Below are 18,286 nucleotides of genomic sequence, written 5' to 3'. Positions count from 1 at the left end.
GTGACTGCACTTTTCTTCTAAAGGAAAGCAAAGTGCATAGCACAAATGACCACAATCTGCAGTCTAACAGAGCAAAAAAATACATTAGTACACTAATTTTACATACAAGGTTAGGGACAGTATGGTATTGAGAAAATACAGAAAAGTGGGCTTTTTGTTTGACTTTTCTTACAGATGAGAACACATTGATGAACGTGGTTCAGGAATGAAGGTGTTTAAATGAAGTAAAGATTGTTCTGAGCAAGTAATTTCCCCTGGGGTCATCTTTCTGCATTTCCCTGGAACCCAGAGTGGTTTGGGTCAAACCCAGGCTGAAGTACACAATGGAGAAAGTGCAACAGTGACCTCTTCCATCCCACTTCAATTACTCAACCACTCTTCACTGTAAGTGCAATCAGTCCTACCATGTTAAGCACACATGTCCAAGCACTCAACAGAATTGTTGAGCTCACAGCCCTTTAACAAAACAAAACTCAAAGTGCATTAAAAGTCAGGGCTTCCATTAAGACTTTCTAACACTATACTTATTACCCTTAAGAATCCACAGGAGCAAGAGCTTATAGCCTTCTTCCTGTTCAATTCTGGTAACACTGTAGGAAAAATTTAAAATTCTTCATCTTTGTCAGTACTTAGAATAGCCTACAGTAACAGAAACATCAGATGTTCAGCTTACCTTTCTTTGGGCCAATTGCTGTTCCACCATGTAGGTATCATGTACATTAGATTTCTGTTCTTATTTATTTTGTAGCATTCTTCCCAATGCTCTACCCAATATGTCACTTTATAGTATGTAAACATAATTTGAGCTTTTTTGATAATCTCTTAGAAAGAGCACAGCTGTTTGTCTTCTTCACTTCCTTCCCAAAATATCTTTAGAAACTCTTCAAAATTATGTTGATCAAGTGCTACTTTTCCCCTTTGTTACTGAATCTCTATATTACTGTTTTGACTATTACACCTACAACTTATTCACATTTCCTTAATCTTTTCCATTCTTTATTAGGGACACTCACCTACAATACCCCAGACATCATATATATTGACTAAGAGTCACAATAAACAGTCACTCCCATATGAGGATACCTGCATGTCCATGGACACTCATAACCACTGTCTACTCCCTACATTTGCTACTCTCACAACAAGCAACAGCACACACCAATTCCTTGAATAAACTTTTGTCTTGATACCTTCTTCCCTTCATGAAAATTGCTCTACAGCTCTGGTCAAGTGCAAGGACATTCAAGCTTATCTAGATGTCTCAATCTCATTTTCTCTTCTCATCGGGGTAAAAGGCTAGCAAGAAAAGTGAAAACATCCTCTGGGTTGAATCTGATCCAGACTATCAGCTGCATCATAAGTAAGCATATATCCTTTTTCTCACTTATATTTAAAATACTAAGGTCCATGTGCAGAGACAATTTCTTTTGCTCCTTATCCTAACTTTGGCAAGATCTGTTAAGGCCAAATTTTCACAGAAGGAACTTCTAAGTCAAAGGGTCAAAAAACCCGTATATAATTAAGCAACAAAGCCATTCACAATCTCTACACATTAAATTGTTTCACAGAATAGAAGTCTGTATATGGAGGCTTGTATGCATGTAAATTAGTAAGGCAGCTTGGCTGATACTGGCTTCTTAGAGGTTCCTCTGGACAGGCATAAGACCTATTTTCACATAAGTGGAGATGTTAAAGTCTGTTACTCTTTAATATTAGAGACACTCACTCTTCGATGACTTAAATTGCTCTTGGAAAGACATACTTGCTTTTAATTTCAAGTTATTGGCGGTGTAACCAAACAGGAGCAATGGGATTCCACCAGGAATAATCTTAGCACACTACAGATACAACACAATCTCAAAAAGATTTCCGTTTTTAGCAACAGTGCTCATTAAATGCACTTTATTTACATTTAAATCCAAAAAGGTACAGGAGAATCCCCTGACAGCTTAATTTACGTATTAGTATGATTGATAGACTAATACCTCATGATAGTTATATATAGCATAAAAATCTTCAAAAGTTTTATTTTAAACATTTAATTAATTACAACCCCTAAAAATATATGGTCCTCTTCTTGTAAGTAATTACTTGACAAAGGAATACATCATTTGGGGGGTTTTTTTTGGTGGAAATTTAATGGACTCTCTAAATAATAAACTGTATGGTATATTAAGAAAAGCAGACTATATTCATAACTATAGTAAATGGAAGCAGAACTTGCTGTTCAACTAGATCAAGCCCCACCTCCTAAAATATTCTCTGCAGTCTTTAAAGTTTTAACATGATCAAGCATCAGAACTGCAATGTGTACTCCACCTTTCTCACAAATCATTATTAACATTTCCACAAGCTATAGCCACATTCTGTACAAATCTTATGCCTCACTGAATTGGAATGAGTTAGGGCTAAATCTCTTCCTTCGATTCACTGAGATGGGGAAAAAAAATAAAAGCCCCACAGGCAAACAGCTGATTTAAATGGCAGACCACCTTCTTTTTCCTAGAAAAGAATCCATAAATCTTGATGCTCTCTCAGAAATACCTCCGTGACCTGCTAGTACATCATTATCTGCACAGTTCTGCAAATGAGAGCCTTACAAGGGTAAAATGAACCAATCCAATACACACTGCTCAAGTTTTGCACTGCAGCTTTCAGAGTCCCAGTTTGAAAACTGTTGACTTGTAGATAAATTAAACTTAATAACCATGCACTGTCAGTTGGCAAGACTTTGTTCTTGGTAAAGCCTGCCAAGTAATTATTCATTTGAGAAAGTGCTTTTTTGAGGGTGCTGCTCATTAGATACAGGATTTTCCAAACTACAAAGCCACTAGCTAAAATTTCACTCTGCTGATTTAGATTAAAACTCCAAATTGAAAGATACTTGATGGGGTATGTTGTGAGAACAGTATTATTATAAATTCAGTACTCATTCTGCACTAACTGGAAAATTTGTTAGAGTATCAACAAGTTGCATTAACTGCAGAAGCAGCCCTTTGCCTCTCTTCCCATGCTGCGAACAGAGTCTTTAGGAAGTTTGTCCAGCTGCTGTCTATAGATAATGAGACTTTTGATTTTCTAAACTTGCTAAGCTAGTACATTTCCACCAACAGAAAATCAACTGTATATTTTTTCTTTAATTCAATGGAAATGATTTTATGAAAGTTACTGGCAACTATATAAACTCATCAAGAAATTTATATGAAATTGTCACATGGACTTGCACAAAACCTGGTAGGTCTTCTACTTTCAAATTGTCAGTAACTTCAAAAGCTGATATTTTTGTCTTACAAATATCTGCCAATAATATGAGTGCAAACATAAAATAGAACCCTCTGTCTTGACAGAAATAACAGGTTTCAAGAAAACCTTACAAAGTAAGTATATTGCCACAAAGGTTACAACATTTTCAGTAAGATTACTGATTGTTCCTATGTATAGGCTGTACTTGGCAAAACCCAGAAGGTTTATATATTGCATACATATGGATCCACATATGTGAAGGTTGCATGTCTTATGCCAAAACCAAGTTACACTTAGTATTCTGGATCGGTTAAGGAAATCTTCTGGAGAAAAATAATTGTTTTTATCAAGTCTGCTGTTCCTAAAAAGAAGTTTCCTAAACTGCATTAGAGACTGACAATATCCTGAAACTGTTTCAATTCTTATGTGTTAATGTCACAGTATTATAGCATAATCCAAACTGAAAGGAATTGAAAGAGGTCATCTTGTCCAACTGCCTACTCAAAAGAAGGTCAAAACTGAAATCAGACCATGTAGGTTGGGGCTTTATCTACTCACAGCTTGAAAACCTCCAACAGTCTACTTAATCCTTAGTATTTCATTTTGCTGTTTTATTCCAGCACTTCTAAAATTGCAAAAGCAGTTTTATTAACAGCTTTAACAATAACTTGTAAAGAAGACACATAAGGAGTTCTGTAACATCAAGAAAGCAAAATCTATTAGGGGAAATATTCACCTCAACAATTAAGTAAGAGATGTTTTAAAGGATATTGCTATTTTATTAGTCTTCATAAGTCAGTGGGTAAGATAGCCTCTCCCATAAACGTATCTGTTATAAACTTCTACATATTGAAAAGCTTTGTACTTCTGCAACCGTATCAGTGATGAAGTAAAAGCACAACAAATTATGTCAAAAGCTGAGTCAAAGCATCCATCTGCAGAACAGAGAAAAATTTGATTCTAATTCACAGAGTTTATTTTATAAACTTGGAACGAAGTCTCCTCAAAAGAGCAAGGTTTAGAGAAGACCTCAGTTATATTGACAAGTCTAATGTTTATTTAACAAGCCCTACATGCACACAGCTTTAGAACAAAGCCAACAAAAATCCAGCAACTGTACCAAGATTAAAAACAACCAGAAGAAGCTTCAGGGTTTTCTCATGCAAGAAGTACGCAACACAATTTCTCAAGAGATCTATTTTTTGCCACAATGAAAATAGAAAAAAAATAAACAACCACCCCATAAATCCTCTCAAAAGATTTTTGCTCTGCTATATTACACATGAAAGGAAACCTCCAAAGTTTGCATTTTAATACCAACAAAACTATCACCTACCTTTAAATTCAAAAATATTTGATAAGAAATAGTAACAAGTTACACATTTAGGGCTTTTTAAAATGAATCTATTTTGTAAAAAAGAAAGCATATAGGAGTAAGACATTATTTTTCTATGTATTTCAAAACATGGAAATAGCTTAGTGATATTCACCCACAATGTTCTATTTTAAATTGTCACAGCATTAAAGAAGAAAAAATTTTGAAAGACACCATCAGTACAGGATTGTTTGAAATGGTGTCCTTAAACTGATGGAAACTTCATCAATAGTTTTCTTTTCTTTTCTACTTTTAATCTTCTGCCAGCTTCAGTTCCTTTGTCAGTTCACAGCAGAATCAGACAAGCACAAATAATAATGGTTAGATAGGCTGGAAGCATGCCATGAAATATGGGAACTGAGAAGCAGGTCCTTCCTTCCTATCTGGCAGCAGTTATCTGCTAGATTGGCTAAGTGTACTCATAAGCCAAATCCTTGGTTTTAATTTCCTGCAATGTTAAACTCCTTTTTCTAAAGTAAATTTTGTTTTCTCTTTCCATTAAAGACTTACAGATTCTCCATTACTAGTCCTTCTCACATAATACATGTGGACACAGAGGTATCCTTTGTCAAAGTCATATGGTTTTAAAAAAATCCTTTGCTACAAATATTTATGTTGATTAATAAAATTTTTAACATAAACTTCAGAACATTTTCCATTAGTGACTGCTGTTAGACCCTTTTTCAGTTAAGGTTTTAAAGTAGTCATTAAGATGTGTAAGGCATTGTTTTAGAGGTTCTATATACAAGTACTGGTGTTTGATTCACAGTGGGAAATTCTCTCCTGATTTTAAACTGGAACCACCAACATCTAACCATCAGAACCGTCACTTTTTCAGATCAACCATCACACAATAATAGCATATTCCAAACACATAAATATTCATGTAATGAAAATTAAAGCTGCAAAAGGAGACACTCTACCAACTTGAAACCCTATAAAGGTCCTGAATAAGAAATTCCAGATGATAGCATTTTGTTTTCCTCACCCCTTTCATTCTATCTGCAACATTGTCAGTAGCACAGCAGCTACATTTTTCATCTTTCATTCCTAATGCATTGCCATTTCATAAATATAATTTCATATGCTACCAAAAAACCTCACATCTCTATTATCTCTCTATGAACAAACTAGCAGACCCAGCCATTATGCATTTTGTAAACGGAATTGCATTATTACATTTATGGCATGGTGTGTTGAAGCACTAAAACTTGAGTTACAAATAGCCTGATTTGACAATATTTCCAGAAAGGGGAGTAAAAAAGAGATACTTTTTAGGACCAACAGAGTCACATAGTAAAATCAATGAACAGTAAGTTATTAATGATAGGTTAGCTGATCCATTTTCTTAGGTATCTGCAAACCAGCCAACTCAGTGATACAAGGAAAGGAGAAATGAGTGAAATAGTAATTCATCAAGGATATGAATTTAAGAGATTGCAACTCCTGTCCTCACAGTCAAGGCAGGATCTCCCTGACGGAATACTTAAGTGGTAAAAAGAGAGGAGCTACTTACACCCTCCATTACCAACTTTTCTCATACAAGTCAGTAGCACCTTTCCCAGAACCAACTCAGCTGAAAAAGAACTAATCATCTGGAGTTCACTCAGGCACTGTGCAAGGTGTTGTCCCATAATGCAGCAAACTATGGCCAAATGTCTGATTTGTGGTGGGTTTGTCTTTGAAAGTGATAGACTTGTGTTGAATCCACATCCCTGTAATTTAAAATACAGCTGTATGATGCACAATGCATCTCTATGGTGGGGAAGGCAACCACACACACCATTTTCAAGCTCCTTCAGTAGGACAGCTCAAAGACAGTAAAGGCATAGTATGCCAGAGCATGTTCTACAACTCCTATACTACAGTCTGAGAATTAATGAGTGTGTTTGGGGACTCTGTCTATACATCACAATGATAAAAGGTGTAGAGACATCACACTGTCTTGACTCAGGTAAGTCAGAAGCAGAGTTATTTATCATCAATGTAAGGCATGCATTTGGCCTCAAGGCAGTGCATTTTGGACAGAAACAACATTTTCTCCAGCAAAAATAGTTCTGCTTGTCCTGCAATGAACTGAGAATAGATGGGGACTGTGGCAAAAGAGAGGGAAGTGCCAAAACAAAACACCTCAGAGATGTGCAAATAAATACAATCCATGTTTCTTCAGCTGTTGCACAACAGCATTTTATCCAGAAAGTGGAAATAAATTCAACTGCCTTTTTTGCACAAATGCATTCCAAGTTGCATCTCCCACTTCCCATGAGAATATAGTGGCATTACATACTCTGGAGTGGGAGACCTAGCCTCTTCTTCTCAGCCAGTTCTACTCTACTTTGTACAGCACCTGGCCACTCCCAGTATGAGAACTCAAGAAGCTGCTGGCCTATGTGTCCTGCAGGTGCACAATCACCACACACACACACACACAAAAAGAATGTCACTATACGTCAGTCTTTCAATCCTACTCTCTTAATGACAATATCATGTTTGTACAAAAAGTACAAAGGGACCAAAAAAAAGGAATTGAGGGAAATTCAGATAAAAAATTATTTCAAGTTCATTGGCAGGTCACTTATCTAAGAAGTGAAAAAAATCTTCACTGCACTTTGTATTTGAAACTGGGAAGAAAACAGATCGCAGCTTGAACTTTTTCCACATCCTCAAATCCTTCGCTTCAGTAGTTATTGCAGACTGAAACTTTTTCATTGTGTACTCTCTGTATCCAACACAGGCTCTATATCCCCTGCCTGCCTTTTTACCACAGAGCATCAGTGATAATGGCTCTGTAACATTACCCACAAGTTGTTTCTAATGTAAACTGGCACACATGATGATTTTGCTATGTATTTTTAGAGAGCTGAAAATAATGTATTACCTTATTAAGAGAGTTTTTTCCTGCATCATAACCAGTATTTTTTGGGGCTAACAAAGAATACAATAAGGCAAGAAAATAAACAAACACTGATAAGGTCAGTCTGTTTTCCTGTCTCACTGAATATAATTAAACCACTTTTCATTATACTTCCTCCTTCAGGGTTTCATATAATTTAAATAAGATTTTTTTCTCCTTTCAATTATTCAACAGAAAACAATAATTTGTAACAGTCATTTAATTGCAATTCTTGGCAGCCAACTTAAACAAGTCCGTATAGATATTCGCAAATCCTTTTTTTTTTATGCCCTATGTTTTCCAGACTACACCTGATGAAATGCAAAGACAAAACAAAAATCTTGATATTGAATATTTTATAGTATAGTATATATATATATGTATTGCACTTCCTGATTTGCCAACAGTATTAATAAGATTAAATCATATTATTAAACATTCAATCTATTACAGTGACACACACCAGAGTAAACTAAAAATTATTTCTACAAAAATATTAATGTATATGAGGTGACACATATGTTTGTCATACAAAATGTCTTGATGTTTGTCAAGACGTTCACAGTCTTTTCCTATTGACATAGTGACCTATTGATGAATTTGTAATGAGCCTTCAGCGATTTTTCAGTGCTGCTTCTCAGAAACAATTTACTTTCTTACTGTTCACCTGGGTATCAGAGATCTTCCAGTACAGATAAAAGTTTCTACTATAAACATTTTTTTTACCTTGAAGGAAAAAGGAAAAAGCAAAAAGCTAAAGCTTTTTTTTTTTTTCTCCTTTTAGACTAAGGAAGGAAGAGCCTTGACTCAAAGGTTCTTTCATGAAAAGAAAAAAATATCTCTACAAAGAGTAATCCTCTTCACTAGTTTGCTCTATTGGTGACCTTTAGAGAGATCTACCAAAGCTGAAGAGAAGCTTAATTAGCAGAAAGGGCAGCTGAGAGAACAGGTAGCATGAAGAAAAAAGCTTCTAGTCTTTATTGTACGGGATGAGAATTTTTGAAAGAGGGATAAAATACTAAGACTGGTTCATAAATGTTGGATACTGGAACTCAGCACTCTAAGTTAGCTAAAGATAGAATTAGCTAAGAGAGATGTCCTATTCTGAAACCAGTGTTTCACCTAACAGGAATGATGCTCCAGTTAAAGGCCAAAACATCAAGTACTCAAGAAAGAGACTTGTTCTTGAAGATTCTACATAAAACTTTTACTGCTTCAACAGTCACAAAGTATGGTTCTAGAAACTGTCTTAATAACTTCAATAGCAAAAAATTTTCTGTCTCCTTGATTTTTAAATTCTGTTATGGGTAATTCAAACAGATTAGTCATGTGACTGTGACCTGGTATGAACTATCACCCTCTACCATATGTAACTTGTAGATAAAGAGTATAAACAAAGGTTCCTTTCTGAAAAGGAAATCACTTAGGTTGCAGAATACCAGTATGAAATACCAGAAGAAAAAAAGTCTAGATCCTGAAAACCTCTTATGTTCAAATCTATTTACAGCTGAAGAAAAGAGCATGACTCATCTAGATACACCATCAGTAAAAAGCCTAACATTAAACAAGGCTCAAACAATTGTACACAAACAGAACAAAATCAAGTGTTCATGGAAAACTCCACTTTTGTGTATTGCATCTCCATGTTTATTCTGTCACTATCAGCCTCTTGAGATGCTCAGTGTTGCAATGTTGTTTCATATTTGAACCATCATTATGAAACTGCTTCATAACTATACCAGAGTGGTATAATACCATGGATGTTTTCAAATATCTGTCTCTGCTTTCACTCAAAAAAACACCCTTTGTTATTTTTATATCAAACTTGAATGCAACTTACTGCAGACATTTTAGAAACCACCACTCAAACATCTGACATCCACCTCCAACCTTTTTTGGAAGAGGGTGGAGGGAGAAATCCTGTGAAAGATACTTTTCTAAATAGCCTTAAAGAATAAATCCACATGCAGCTTGAGATAAAGCACTGAAGAATCATCATCCAAGGTGCTCAATGCTGCAACACCACATTTAAAACCCCAAGATGTTAAAATCTAATTCTATTTTGGCACTGGTTTAGAGTATAATTCTGAAAAATGAGTTACCACATAATGATGCTCCTAGACCCTGAAGTTAACACTGTTGTGAAGAAGCTTTAAAAGTAATTTAAAACTTTCTGAGAGGGCAAACATATCCAGATTACCAATAAGGACTGGGATCCACTACAATCACCTGATTTTATCCCATCATATCCTTACATGCTACAATTTGCACTGGTGAGCCAACTTAGGTACACAGAGAGCAGTGACTACAGAAGAACTTTGCATCCAGTTTGCAGTGGTGAGATACAGATCATGTTCAGCTCTCTAGACAACTGGTGGACAGCTTCAACTGTGACTTTTTCAGGAGTGAAATCACATTGAGTTCACTAATATTACACCCAAGTATAACCCACAAGGCAAATATGCATCACAGCCCTGACAATGATAGCAATTCAAACTAAGAGCCACACCAAAAACACTGAAGGAACTACTTTTTCTCATTAGCACACTTTTTAAATTTTGTCTCTACAAAAACATTTTAATCTGAGACAATAATCCTTCAACATCCTTGCTAACGATTTGGTTGAAGTGGGAAAAAAGTAAGTGCTGAGGATGGGATCATTTGCACATCTGTTGCTTCCATAGGCATGCCACCTTTGGATACAAATTAACAGGAACATAATACACCAATGAAGTCAGGAAAGTAGTATAATATGAATAATGAAGTCTGAAACAGGATGCTGAAGGAAAAAAAAAAAAAGTCAGGCTAAAAAAAAGAAAAATAAACCAACAACCAAGGCAAATCCAAAAAAACAACCAAGCCGCTAGTTTGTCAGGCAATCCCAAAAAACTCAAGGCCTCACAACATGTCAGTGAAAGAGCCCAGGAAGAACTGTAGTTCAGCATCACCACTTTGTTCCTACAAGACAAAGACCTTGGCTACTTCAGGGTTAAGAAGAGAGACTGTACAGTCTCTAAAGTAGAATTATCCTCTGGGAAAAGAGAAACAGGAATAGAAACAGAACCTTAAGGGTAGGTTCTTACACACTCCAGCAGATTTATGGTTTTACAGCAGTGTATTACAGTGTCTACCTGCAGAAAAGTTGAAGTCTTATTTTCAAAAATAAACAGAAAACACAACCCTCTCCCCAGGCCCCCTACATACACATAATACAGAGGAATTGCATACATGAAAGAGAACAGTGGGAAATAAATGGACCCCCCCCTCTATGCCTTACCATAGAACATTGAATCACACAGGCTTGAAATCCTGTGATTGTGAAAACCTGTGAGAAATATTCTTCTGTACTTTTTTTAAGTCTCTAAATCACCACTGAATCAATTATCTGCATTTGTTTGATTTTTTTTTTTAATACAGTGAAATTTTCTGACTGCTACAAAAGACTGTACAGCACTATTAGACTGTCTGGAAACTCAAAACAGGGTTCCTGAAACTACCCAGTTCCTTTTGTATGGAAAAACAGCAGCAGCACTGCATGGCATAATTTTTTAAACAAATGCATCACTTCTACAAATTTATTGATATTTCAGCAGAAATACTTACTGTCTCTCACTTGATGTACCCAAACAAACTCCTGTACTGTGTTGTGGGACCAAACATCCCAGTAGCACAAGATTTTTAGCTCAGAACTACAAAGTGTACCCTTCCTACAAATAACTTTACTTCACAGCTGTTTCGAAGACCCAGGGCCAAGTCCTAATCAGTCACGTACATGTGACTTCCACACATTTTTGTGCTGTACCTTCAGAAAACACCATCCTGAGATGAGGAGAACATTCCAACCCCATGATGCGCACACATCCTGACTCCGAACCACGTAATTCCTCCCAGCAAGGGAGCCGCCAGCGCCAAGGGCCGGGCTGCCTGCACCACCTACTGGTACCTTATAGCACTGGATCATCGGCCGGCCGGATGCATGCATGGATGCATGCATTCTTAACCTGCCAAGTTTTCTTCCCGAAATTCTAAAGTCTTCCGTTAAATATGACGGGAAGTTCTTCTCCAATATTCAAATGATTACCACTTTATACTTCCTCTGAATAAAATCCACACCACTTTACTCGACAATTAAATCTAAATAAGATTATGATTGAAAGCTGTGTTTCACACAATTAACCAAATATGCAGCCAGGAAAGTAATTTCTTTAAGCCAGAAAATATTTGGGACCTGTTACCAAAAAGCTACCAAATTAGTACCCCAGAAACTTGAGAGTAAAAAAGAGGAACAAAAGCTTTTAAGTAGGTGAGGAGAGAAATGCAGAAGCCCTCAAGCTCTTTCCAGGGAAGTTATAAGAAAAGAGTCAGACATGAAGTTGCTCTGCAGCAATGATATTCACCTCTGTAAGGGGATGCTTTCCATACAAATCTGTCAAGCTGTATTAGCCAGAAAAATTGATAAAATATGCTGAATTAATAAAAATAAATATCACAAAACCATTCCACACTAAACAATTAGGGACTATTATGAAACTCTGAAGTCCCCAGAACTGTAAAAAAACAGTTCCTGTATTGTCTAAAAACAAAAAATAATAAATTAACTTTGGATGTATAAAAAGCATTTTTGTTTTTCCATTGCACAGACAGCCTTGAAAAAATAAGAGAAAAATAAGTCAGGCTGTGACAAGTAGTTACACAGCAGGCCTATTGAGTAGGCTCAGTAACCTTCACCATATGTATTTTTTTGTCCTGATACCCATGTACTTCCTACACAAAGTATCTAATGTTTCTGTCACAAATGCTATTCTCAAAGCCCCAATTAAACCTCTTTCTTCTTAATAATATATTTCTTCTTGTCCTGTCTAAAACGGATCTCTTTGCAGCAACCTGTCTAATTTATGGAACACTGCTAACCAGGCCTGTCCAAAGCATCCTCTTTGTCAGACTAAAATAAAAAAAAAAAAAAAAAATTAAATAAATACATAAATAAACTAAAAAGAGAAAGAACCAGGTTCTTCAGCCTCTCATCCTCGGTCATATCCTCTTTGTATCTTTCTTCATTCCTTCCCTCTGAACTTTCCCTAGATAGTCCCAATCTTGCAAAAATAGAACTAGTTCTTCAACGTAATGGCATCACTAATTGATACCTTCTCATCCATTAAGCAGACAGTCCTCTTCTATAAAATTGCACCTTAATCAGTCACACACTCTACAGATGTTTCCTATGTAGATGTGCTTGTACTATATATTACCTTGAATCACACCAAATGCAGTCTGTTTCTTCCATTTGTTGAGACTGTGTTCTATGCTCCACCCTCATGCCAGTTTAGCACTGTCTGCAAAGTTTAACACTCTATATTTTAATCCTTCCCTGGAATTATTAATAGAAAACTGAACAGGAGCAGATACAGAATGAAGCTTTGCAGAATCCCATTTAACTAACCCCAGTTTGACACTGAACCATCACAGAAGAGAAACTCCTGAGAAGCTCTTCACACCTCATTAGTAATTAAGTACAGCTTACAAACTGATGTACATTAATCTAAATAAGTTTTTTCTAGTTGCTTTTGAGAACATGAACACAAAATGTCAAAAGATTGTCCCCAAGATCCAGAAATCTTTTCTTCTATCTGCACAAGTTCTGTTATAGTGTCCTAAAGGAAATCAAATATATCTGTATTTGTTACTTTTGTTACTGTGCCTCTCAACTGCTTTTTGCAGTTGCATAGATTGTAAAGGGTTAGCTCACACTAGTTAGGAAAATTTATCTGATGCTGACAGCATTAGATGTTCTCTTAGATCACTTACACATGTGCATGGACCACAAGAATGATATAATGAAGATATAATAAATACTAAATTAATGTGATGCCATCTTAAAACTAAACAACACAAGAGAAAGACTGCACTAAAATCCATCTGTTAAACTCCTTTTTGTAACAATAAAATGTTTACTGCAACGCTGCCCAAAGCCAGGAAAGGAACACTGAAACAGACATGCCAATTCCAACTGCACTGAAGTAGTAGCATGCATCACATGCATACTTGGTCTATCACTAAATAGAAAGCTAAAAGAATACTTTGTAAATTGCAAATATAATAAACTTAAAGGACAAAAGAAAATCTCCTTAAACCACTCCCAACCCCCCCCAAAAATGTGGTCAAGGACCATTAAAATAACACCCAGCATCATATCTACAATTTCAGAAAGTTGATTCTATTTTAATATGCTATATCTCTTAGAGAAATTTTAAAATTCTGACAGTACATAAAATATGAATTCTGAGTTAGACTAAAAGTGGGAGATAATATTGGACCAATGTCAATCGGACCCTTTACTTTAGCATTATAATGCCATATTTTACTAAAAATGAGTAATTTCAAGTGTGTTTTATTTATTTAATATAGCATATATGAGCTAAAGCAGACTGAAACAATGAAAAATTATTCAAGATGACAGATCTACAAAGAAATCTGCCATTTGGTAAACCAGCTGGTCTTAATTAGGCATTCATTTTTGAAGAGAGGACACAAAATCTTCAGTAATCAAGCCAGTTAAATCAACATGCACACTAGTTACAAAAAGACATAACAAGTGGAAGATCCTTTTCCTTTTTCACAAGGACTAAGAACACTTTATCTCACGGTTTCTAAATCAATTTCATGTTTGAGAGAGGCAGCATCCTGTTTCAAAAGTGGAGCTGGAGATTACTCAGAGAGACATCTTCTCATAAGCTGACAGAAATCATGAAGCTTTCTTCTCTAGGATTCTGAGCCACAACTGGATCTACCATGCAGAACATGAATACAAACCTGATCTCCTTCTCCCTTAGCATGCTTCTGAAGAGGGGAGAACTGACTTAGCAATTGCTGGGTCTTCCCTGGCTTTGCAAATAACACAGCTGATCACCCATGACTAAAACAAAAGAATTACAGGACTGTAAGCAACAGTGTAAAGCACACAGTGTCCAGTCTTCATGTGTCCCATTAAACTGCAAACTGAATGTACCACCACGACACTTTCTTCTTCCTCTTGTATGGCTCAGAAATAATATCCTCCTGCAGCTTCAAATGCAAGCTTAGGAACCATTAAATTAAAACACCTAAAATACAACATTTTAAGACAATGCTTTTACATGAATGCAATTGACTAAGAAATATTGCTGCCAAAACATTATGCAATTTAATGCCAATTTGTACTTCACTGGAAATAAAAAGGAAAAAGTTATTTTTTTGAGAAGACTCCAGCATCTCAGCACACAGTAAGGAAAGGGAATGTGGTGAAACCATCACACTCCCTGCCTTATTACCTGACTTTTCAGGCTTGCAATTCACACATCACCACTTCAGAAGATTTTACCCCTGTTGCTGAAAGACAGCGGGGTCTTGGCTCACACAAAATGTTTACCCTGGGCCAAGCATCCTACCACTGAGGCAGTACACTCTTGTCTTATAAGTCACTCTGCTGAACACAGAGAACACTAGGGAGCTGTGATTAAAAGGGGGCAACTCCCTGTCAGATGAGTTTGCCACACTGACAGAAGGAAGAGGCCCTCTCTACTCCAGAAGTGGTGAATTATGAGATTGGCTCAGAGGTAGCACTAAAATTCAGCAGCTGCAGGCTGTCACAGCTGCTGATGCTGCAGCTGGACTGCTGGAAGCCAGTCCCATCCATGCTGCTAAACATGAAATTTGTGGCAGGTGTGCTATGAGATAGTACAGTGTTTAATGTCAAAACCCTCCAGTGCAGGAAGAGCATTACACTTGAACAATCTGTAGCAGAGTTCTCAGAAAATCTTAACTATTGATTCACTTTTAAAGTCCCAGATCATAATAGCCTTGGCCAAAAATGAAGCCATTGTGCTAGGCTAAGAGGAAGAGCATATCCAAGTCAATAACAAAGTGATCAGTGACAAAACATACCGTAATGTGTCCCAAAAGAAAAAAATTAATTGCAGGGTTGAATGACTTGGGAAAAAAATCAGTCCAGGTTAGAAATTTCCCCTAATACACAGAGGTGCTGAATTTCCCCTGCATGGCTCTACAGCTTATGAGGGAACACTGTTGTTTCACATCCAGGATCCAAACCTGTCCACAAGCAATTTATATTGCTTACATATGAAAGCACTGACCAGCATTCTAAGTAACAATACCAATCAAGCTGCAATTTTTATCTCCCAAAACATGAGCAATATGTATCTAAATACAATAACAAAATTAGTATTTTGTATTTTTAAAATCCACCAGCAGCCACGGGAATTCTAATACAGATAAAATACTGTCTGGGTTCAATTGAAGCCATGGCATCATAAAATCAAAGTGAATCTAATCAACATGATACTGGAATTGGGGTAGCAGCTGGTCCATCTACATTAGGACTCCCAGTGCCACCAACACCAATCAGTATCATGTCACCATTTCAATCTCTTTGCCAATCCAGGGACAACCATGGTTTCTATGTTGCAATAATGCTAACAGAAGCAAAACAACACGAATGAAGCAGTCAAAGCATTTTTTACAGAAACTCTTTTTAAAGGCACGGTGTTGATCTCATACCATGGTGAGTTAGAGAACACATTTTAATACCTCCAGAGGAAACTGCATATGTAGCTGCAGTACACAATGGTATGTCTGTGCTACTTTTAATCTGCTAAAACATTTTATAATGGGTCAAAGCACAACTATCAACTTGTATTAATGACAAATTACATCCAGTGAATCACAGATATCCATTTTGTACGGCATGTTCTGTTAGCCTGACTTCACTGCGAGAACCACAGGCTAGACAAGACACATGCTCATTTCAACTTCTGATCACAGAATCGTTAAGGCTGGGAAGAATCTCCTAAGATCGTTCGAGTCCAACCATTAAAACAACTGTGCCAAAAATGCTCAACATTTCTTCATCTCTATTTGCAAACTGAGCATGCATTTTTTCAGATGCACTTTTCAAACAAGACTTTTGTTTTTTAAGCGCAAAATTATATACGTATTTCGGCAAGAAAAGCCCTGTGTATGCTACACCGAGTGTGCAGGCTGAGCTGTCCCAGAGCAGGCAGAGGGCACAGAGAGGCTGCAGCGGCCGAGCTGTCTCGGGCGGTACCACCGGTACTCGCAGCCCACCCCACAGGCTGGAGCACAGCTGCCAGGCTGGCTCCACCTCGGGAAGGGGAGGAGCAGGATAGGGGAGAGGAGGAGCTGGGAAGAGGAGGGTCGTGCCCCCAGCCCAAAGGAGTCCTGAACGCTCAGCTCCGCCTCCCCCGGCTGCCGCGGAGGGCGGGCTCTCCTGCCGCTTACCCGCCGGTGCTGCTGGGCGCTGGGCGGCGGCGCTGCCCCGCGACCTCGAGGCTCTCGCCTGCCCCGTCCCCCGCCTCCTCGGTGCCCGTAAGCGCCGCCTCTTCCCCGGCCCCCGCCTCCTCCGCGCCCGTGGCCGTCCCCGCCGCCTCCCTCCGTCGCCGCGTCGGGTGTGCCGCCGGGCCGCCGCCGGCCGTGCCGGGTCCCTTCCCTGCGGGGCCGGCTGCAGCCCCGCTCCGCCTGCATGGCCGGGCTCGCCTGCCGCGGGCCGCCGGGGCCGCGCCCGTCCCGCCCACTGCCGGAAAGGGCCGCTCGCCGCGGCCCCGGGAAATGGCGGCGGCGCGGCCTCGGCAGCGCCCCCTGCGGGCGGCGGGCGCGAGTGGCGGCGGGGCCCGCGGGCGGCGCCGGGCCCGGCCCGGACCTCCTGCAGGTTCCAGCGAGCAAGGAGGGCAAAACAGCGTCCGCGTGTATGAATAAAAACACAAACCCCAGGTATTTAGTGTTTAGAAAATAGAGCTCTTCGCTAAAGCCAGATGAATTATGGAATTGTTTAGATTGGAAAAGACCTTGGATATCACTCAGTCCAGTTGTTAACTCTGCACTGCCACTTCCATCATTAAACCATGTTCATAAGCCCCACAGCTTTTAAATACTTCAGGGAAGGTGATTCTATCGCTTCCCTGGACAGCCTGTTCCAATGCCTAAACCACCCTTTTGGTGAAGAAATTGACCTAATACCCAATGTCAACTTCCTCTGCTGCAGCTTGAGGCTGGTTTGTCACCCGCTACCAGGGAGAAGAGAACAAACCTCACTACAGCTTCCTTGAGGCTGTTGCAGGGAGCAGTAAGGTCTCCCCTGAGCCACCTTTTCTCCAGACTAACCAAATGTATCTCCCTCAGCTGCTCCCCACAGGACTTGTGCTCCAGAACCCTCCCCAGCCCTGCTGCCCTTCTCTGGACTCTGTCCAGCACCTCGGTGTCCGTGTAGGGCAGGGCTGGACACGGGACTCGGGTGTGGTGTAGCCTCACCAGTGCTGAGTTCAGGGCAGGCAGTGATGACTGCCACACAATTTCTGATACAGACCAGGATGCCATTGGCCTTCTTGGCCACCTCGGCACACGCTGGCTCATGTTCAGCTGCTGTCAGCCAGCACCTCCGCCCCTTTTCCATTAGGCAGCTTTCCAGCCACTCTTGCCCCAGCCTGTAGAGCTGCGTGGGATTGTTGTGACCCAAGTGCAGGAGCTTTGCTTTCTGTAGTAAATGAGGGAAAAAGCAACTGACACAAGGCTGACAGGGTGTTACACAGGTGCCTGTGCTACATGAACCCTGTGAGTTGACTCTGCAGCCTCTTGAGAAGCATTCTCCTCTTAGGACACAGAGCAGAGACACAGGAGCAGCTTTGTGCCGTAGTGCTAGGCTGGCTTGTCCTGCTCTTCTTAAACTAAACAGCCACCCATGCTGTTCTTGGGAAAGTTCACCAGTT

General features: G+C 38.9%; 1 protein-coding gene across 1 annotated transcript in view; it reads right to left on the bottom strand.

Annotated features, from left to right (window-relative positions):
* The window catches only part of AVEN (apoptosis and caspase activation inhibitor), an 87,991-nt gene extending 70,703 nt beyond the window's left edge, over nt 1-17,288 (bottom strand). Inside the window, exon 1 of the mRNA XM_058829274.1 lies at nt 16,806-17,288. Within this exon, the coding sequence (XP_058685257.1) occupies nt 16,806-17,048 (243 nt within the window). The 5' untranslated portion in view covers nt 17,049-17,288. The remainder of the gene's footprint in view (nt 1-16,805) is intronic.
* Nucleotides 17,289-18,286: the final 998 nt, after the last annotated feature.

Source organism: Poecile atricapillus, chromosome 1 (assembly GCF_030490865.1).
Source record: "Poecile atricapillus isolate bPoeAtr1 chromosome 1, bPoeAtr1.hap1, whole genome shotgun sequence".
NCBI classification, from domain to species: Eukaryota; Metazoa; Chordata; class Aves; order Passeriformes; family Paridae; genus Poecile; species Poecile atricapillus.
Note: the sequence above shows the minus strand (reverse complement) of the source record. Positions and strands in the feature narration are given on the sequence as shown.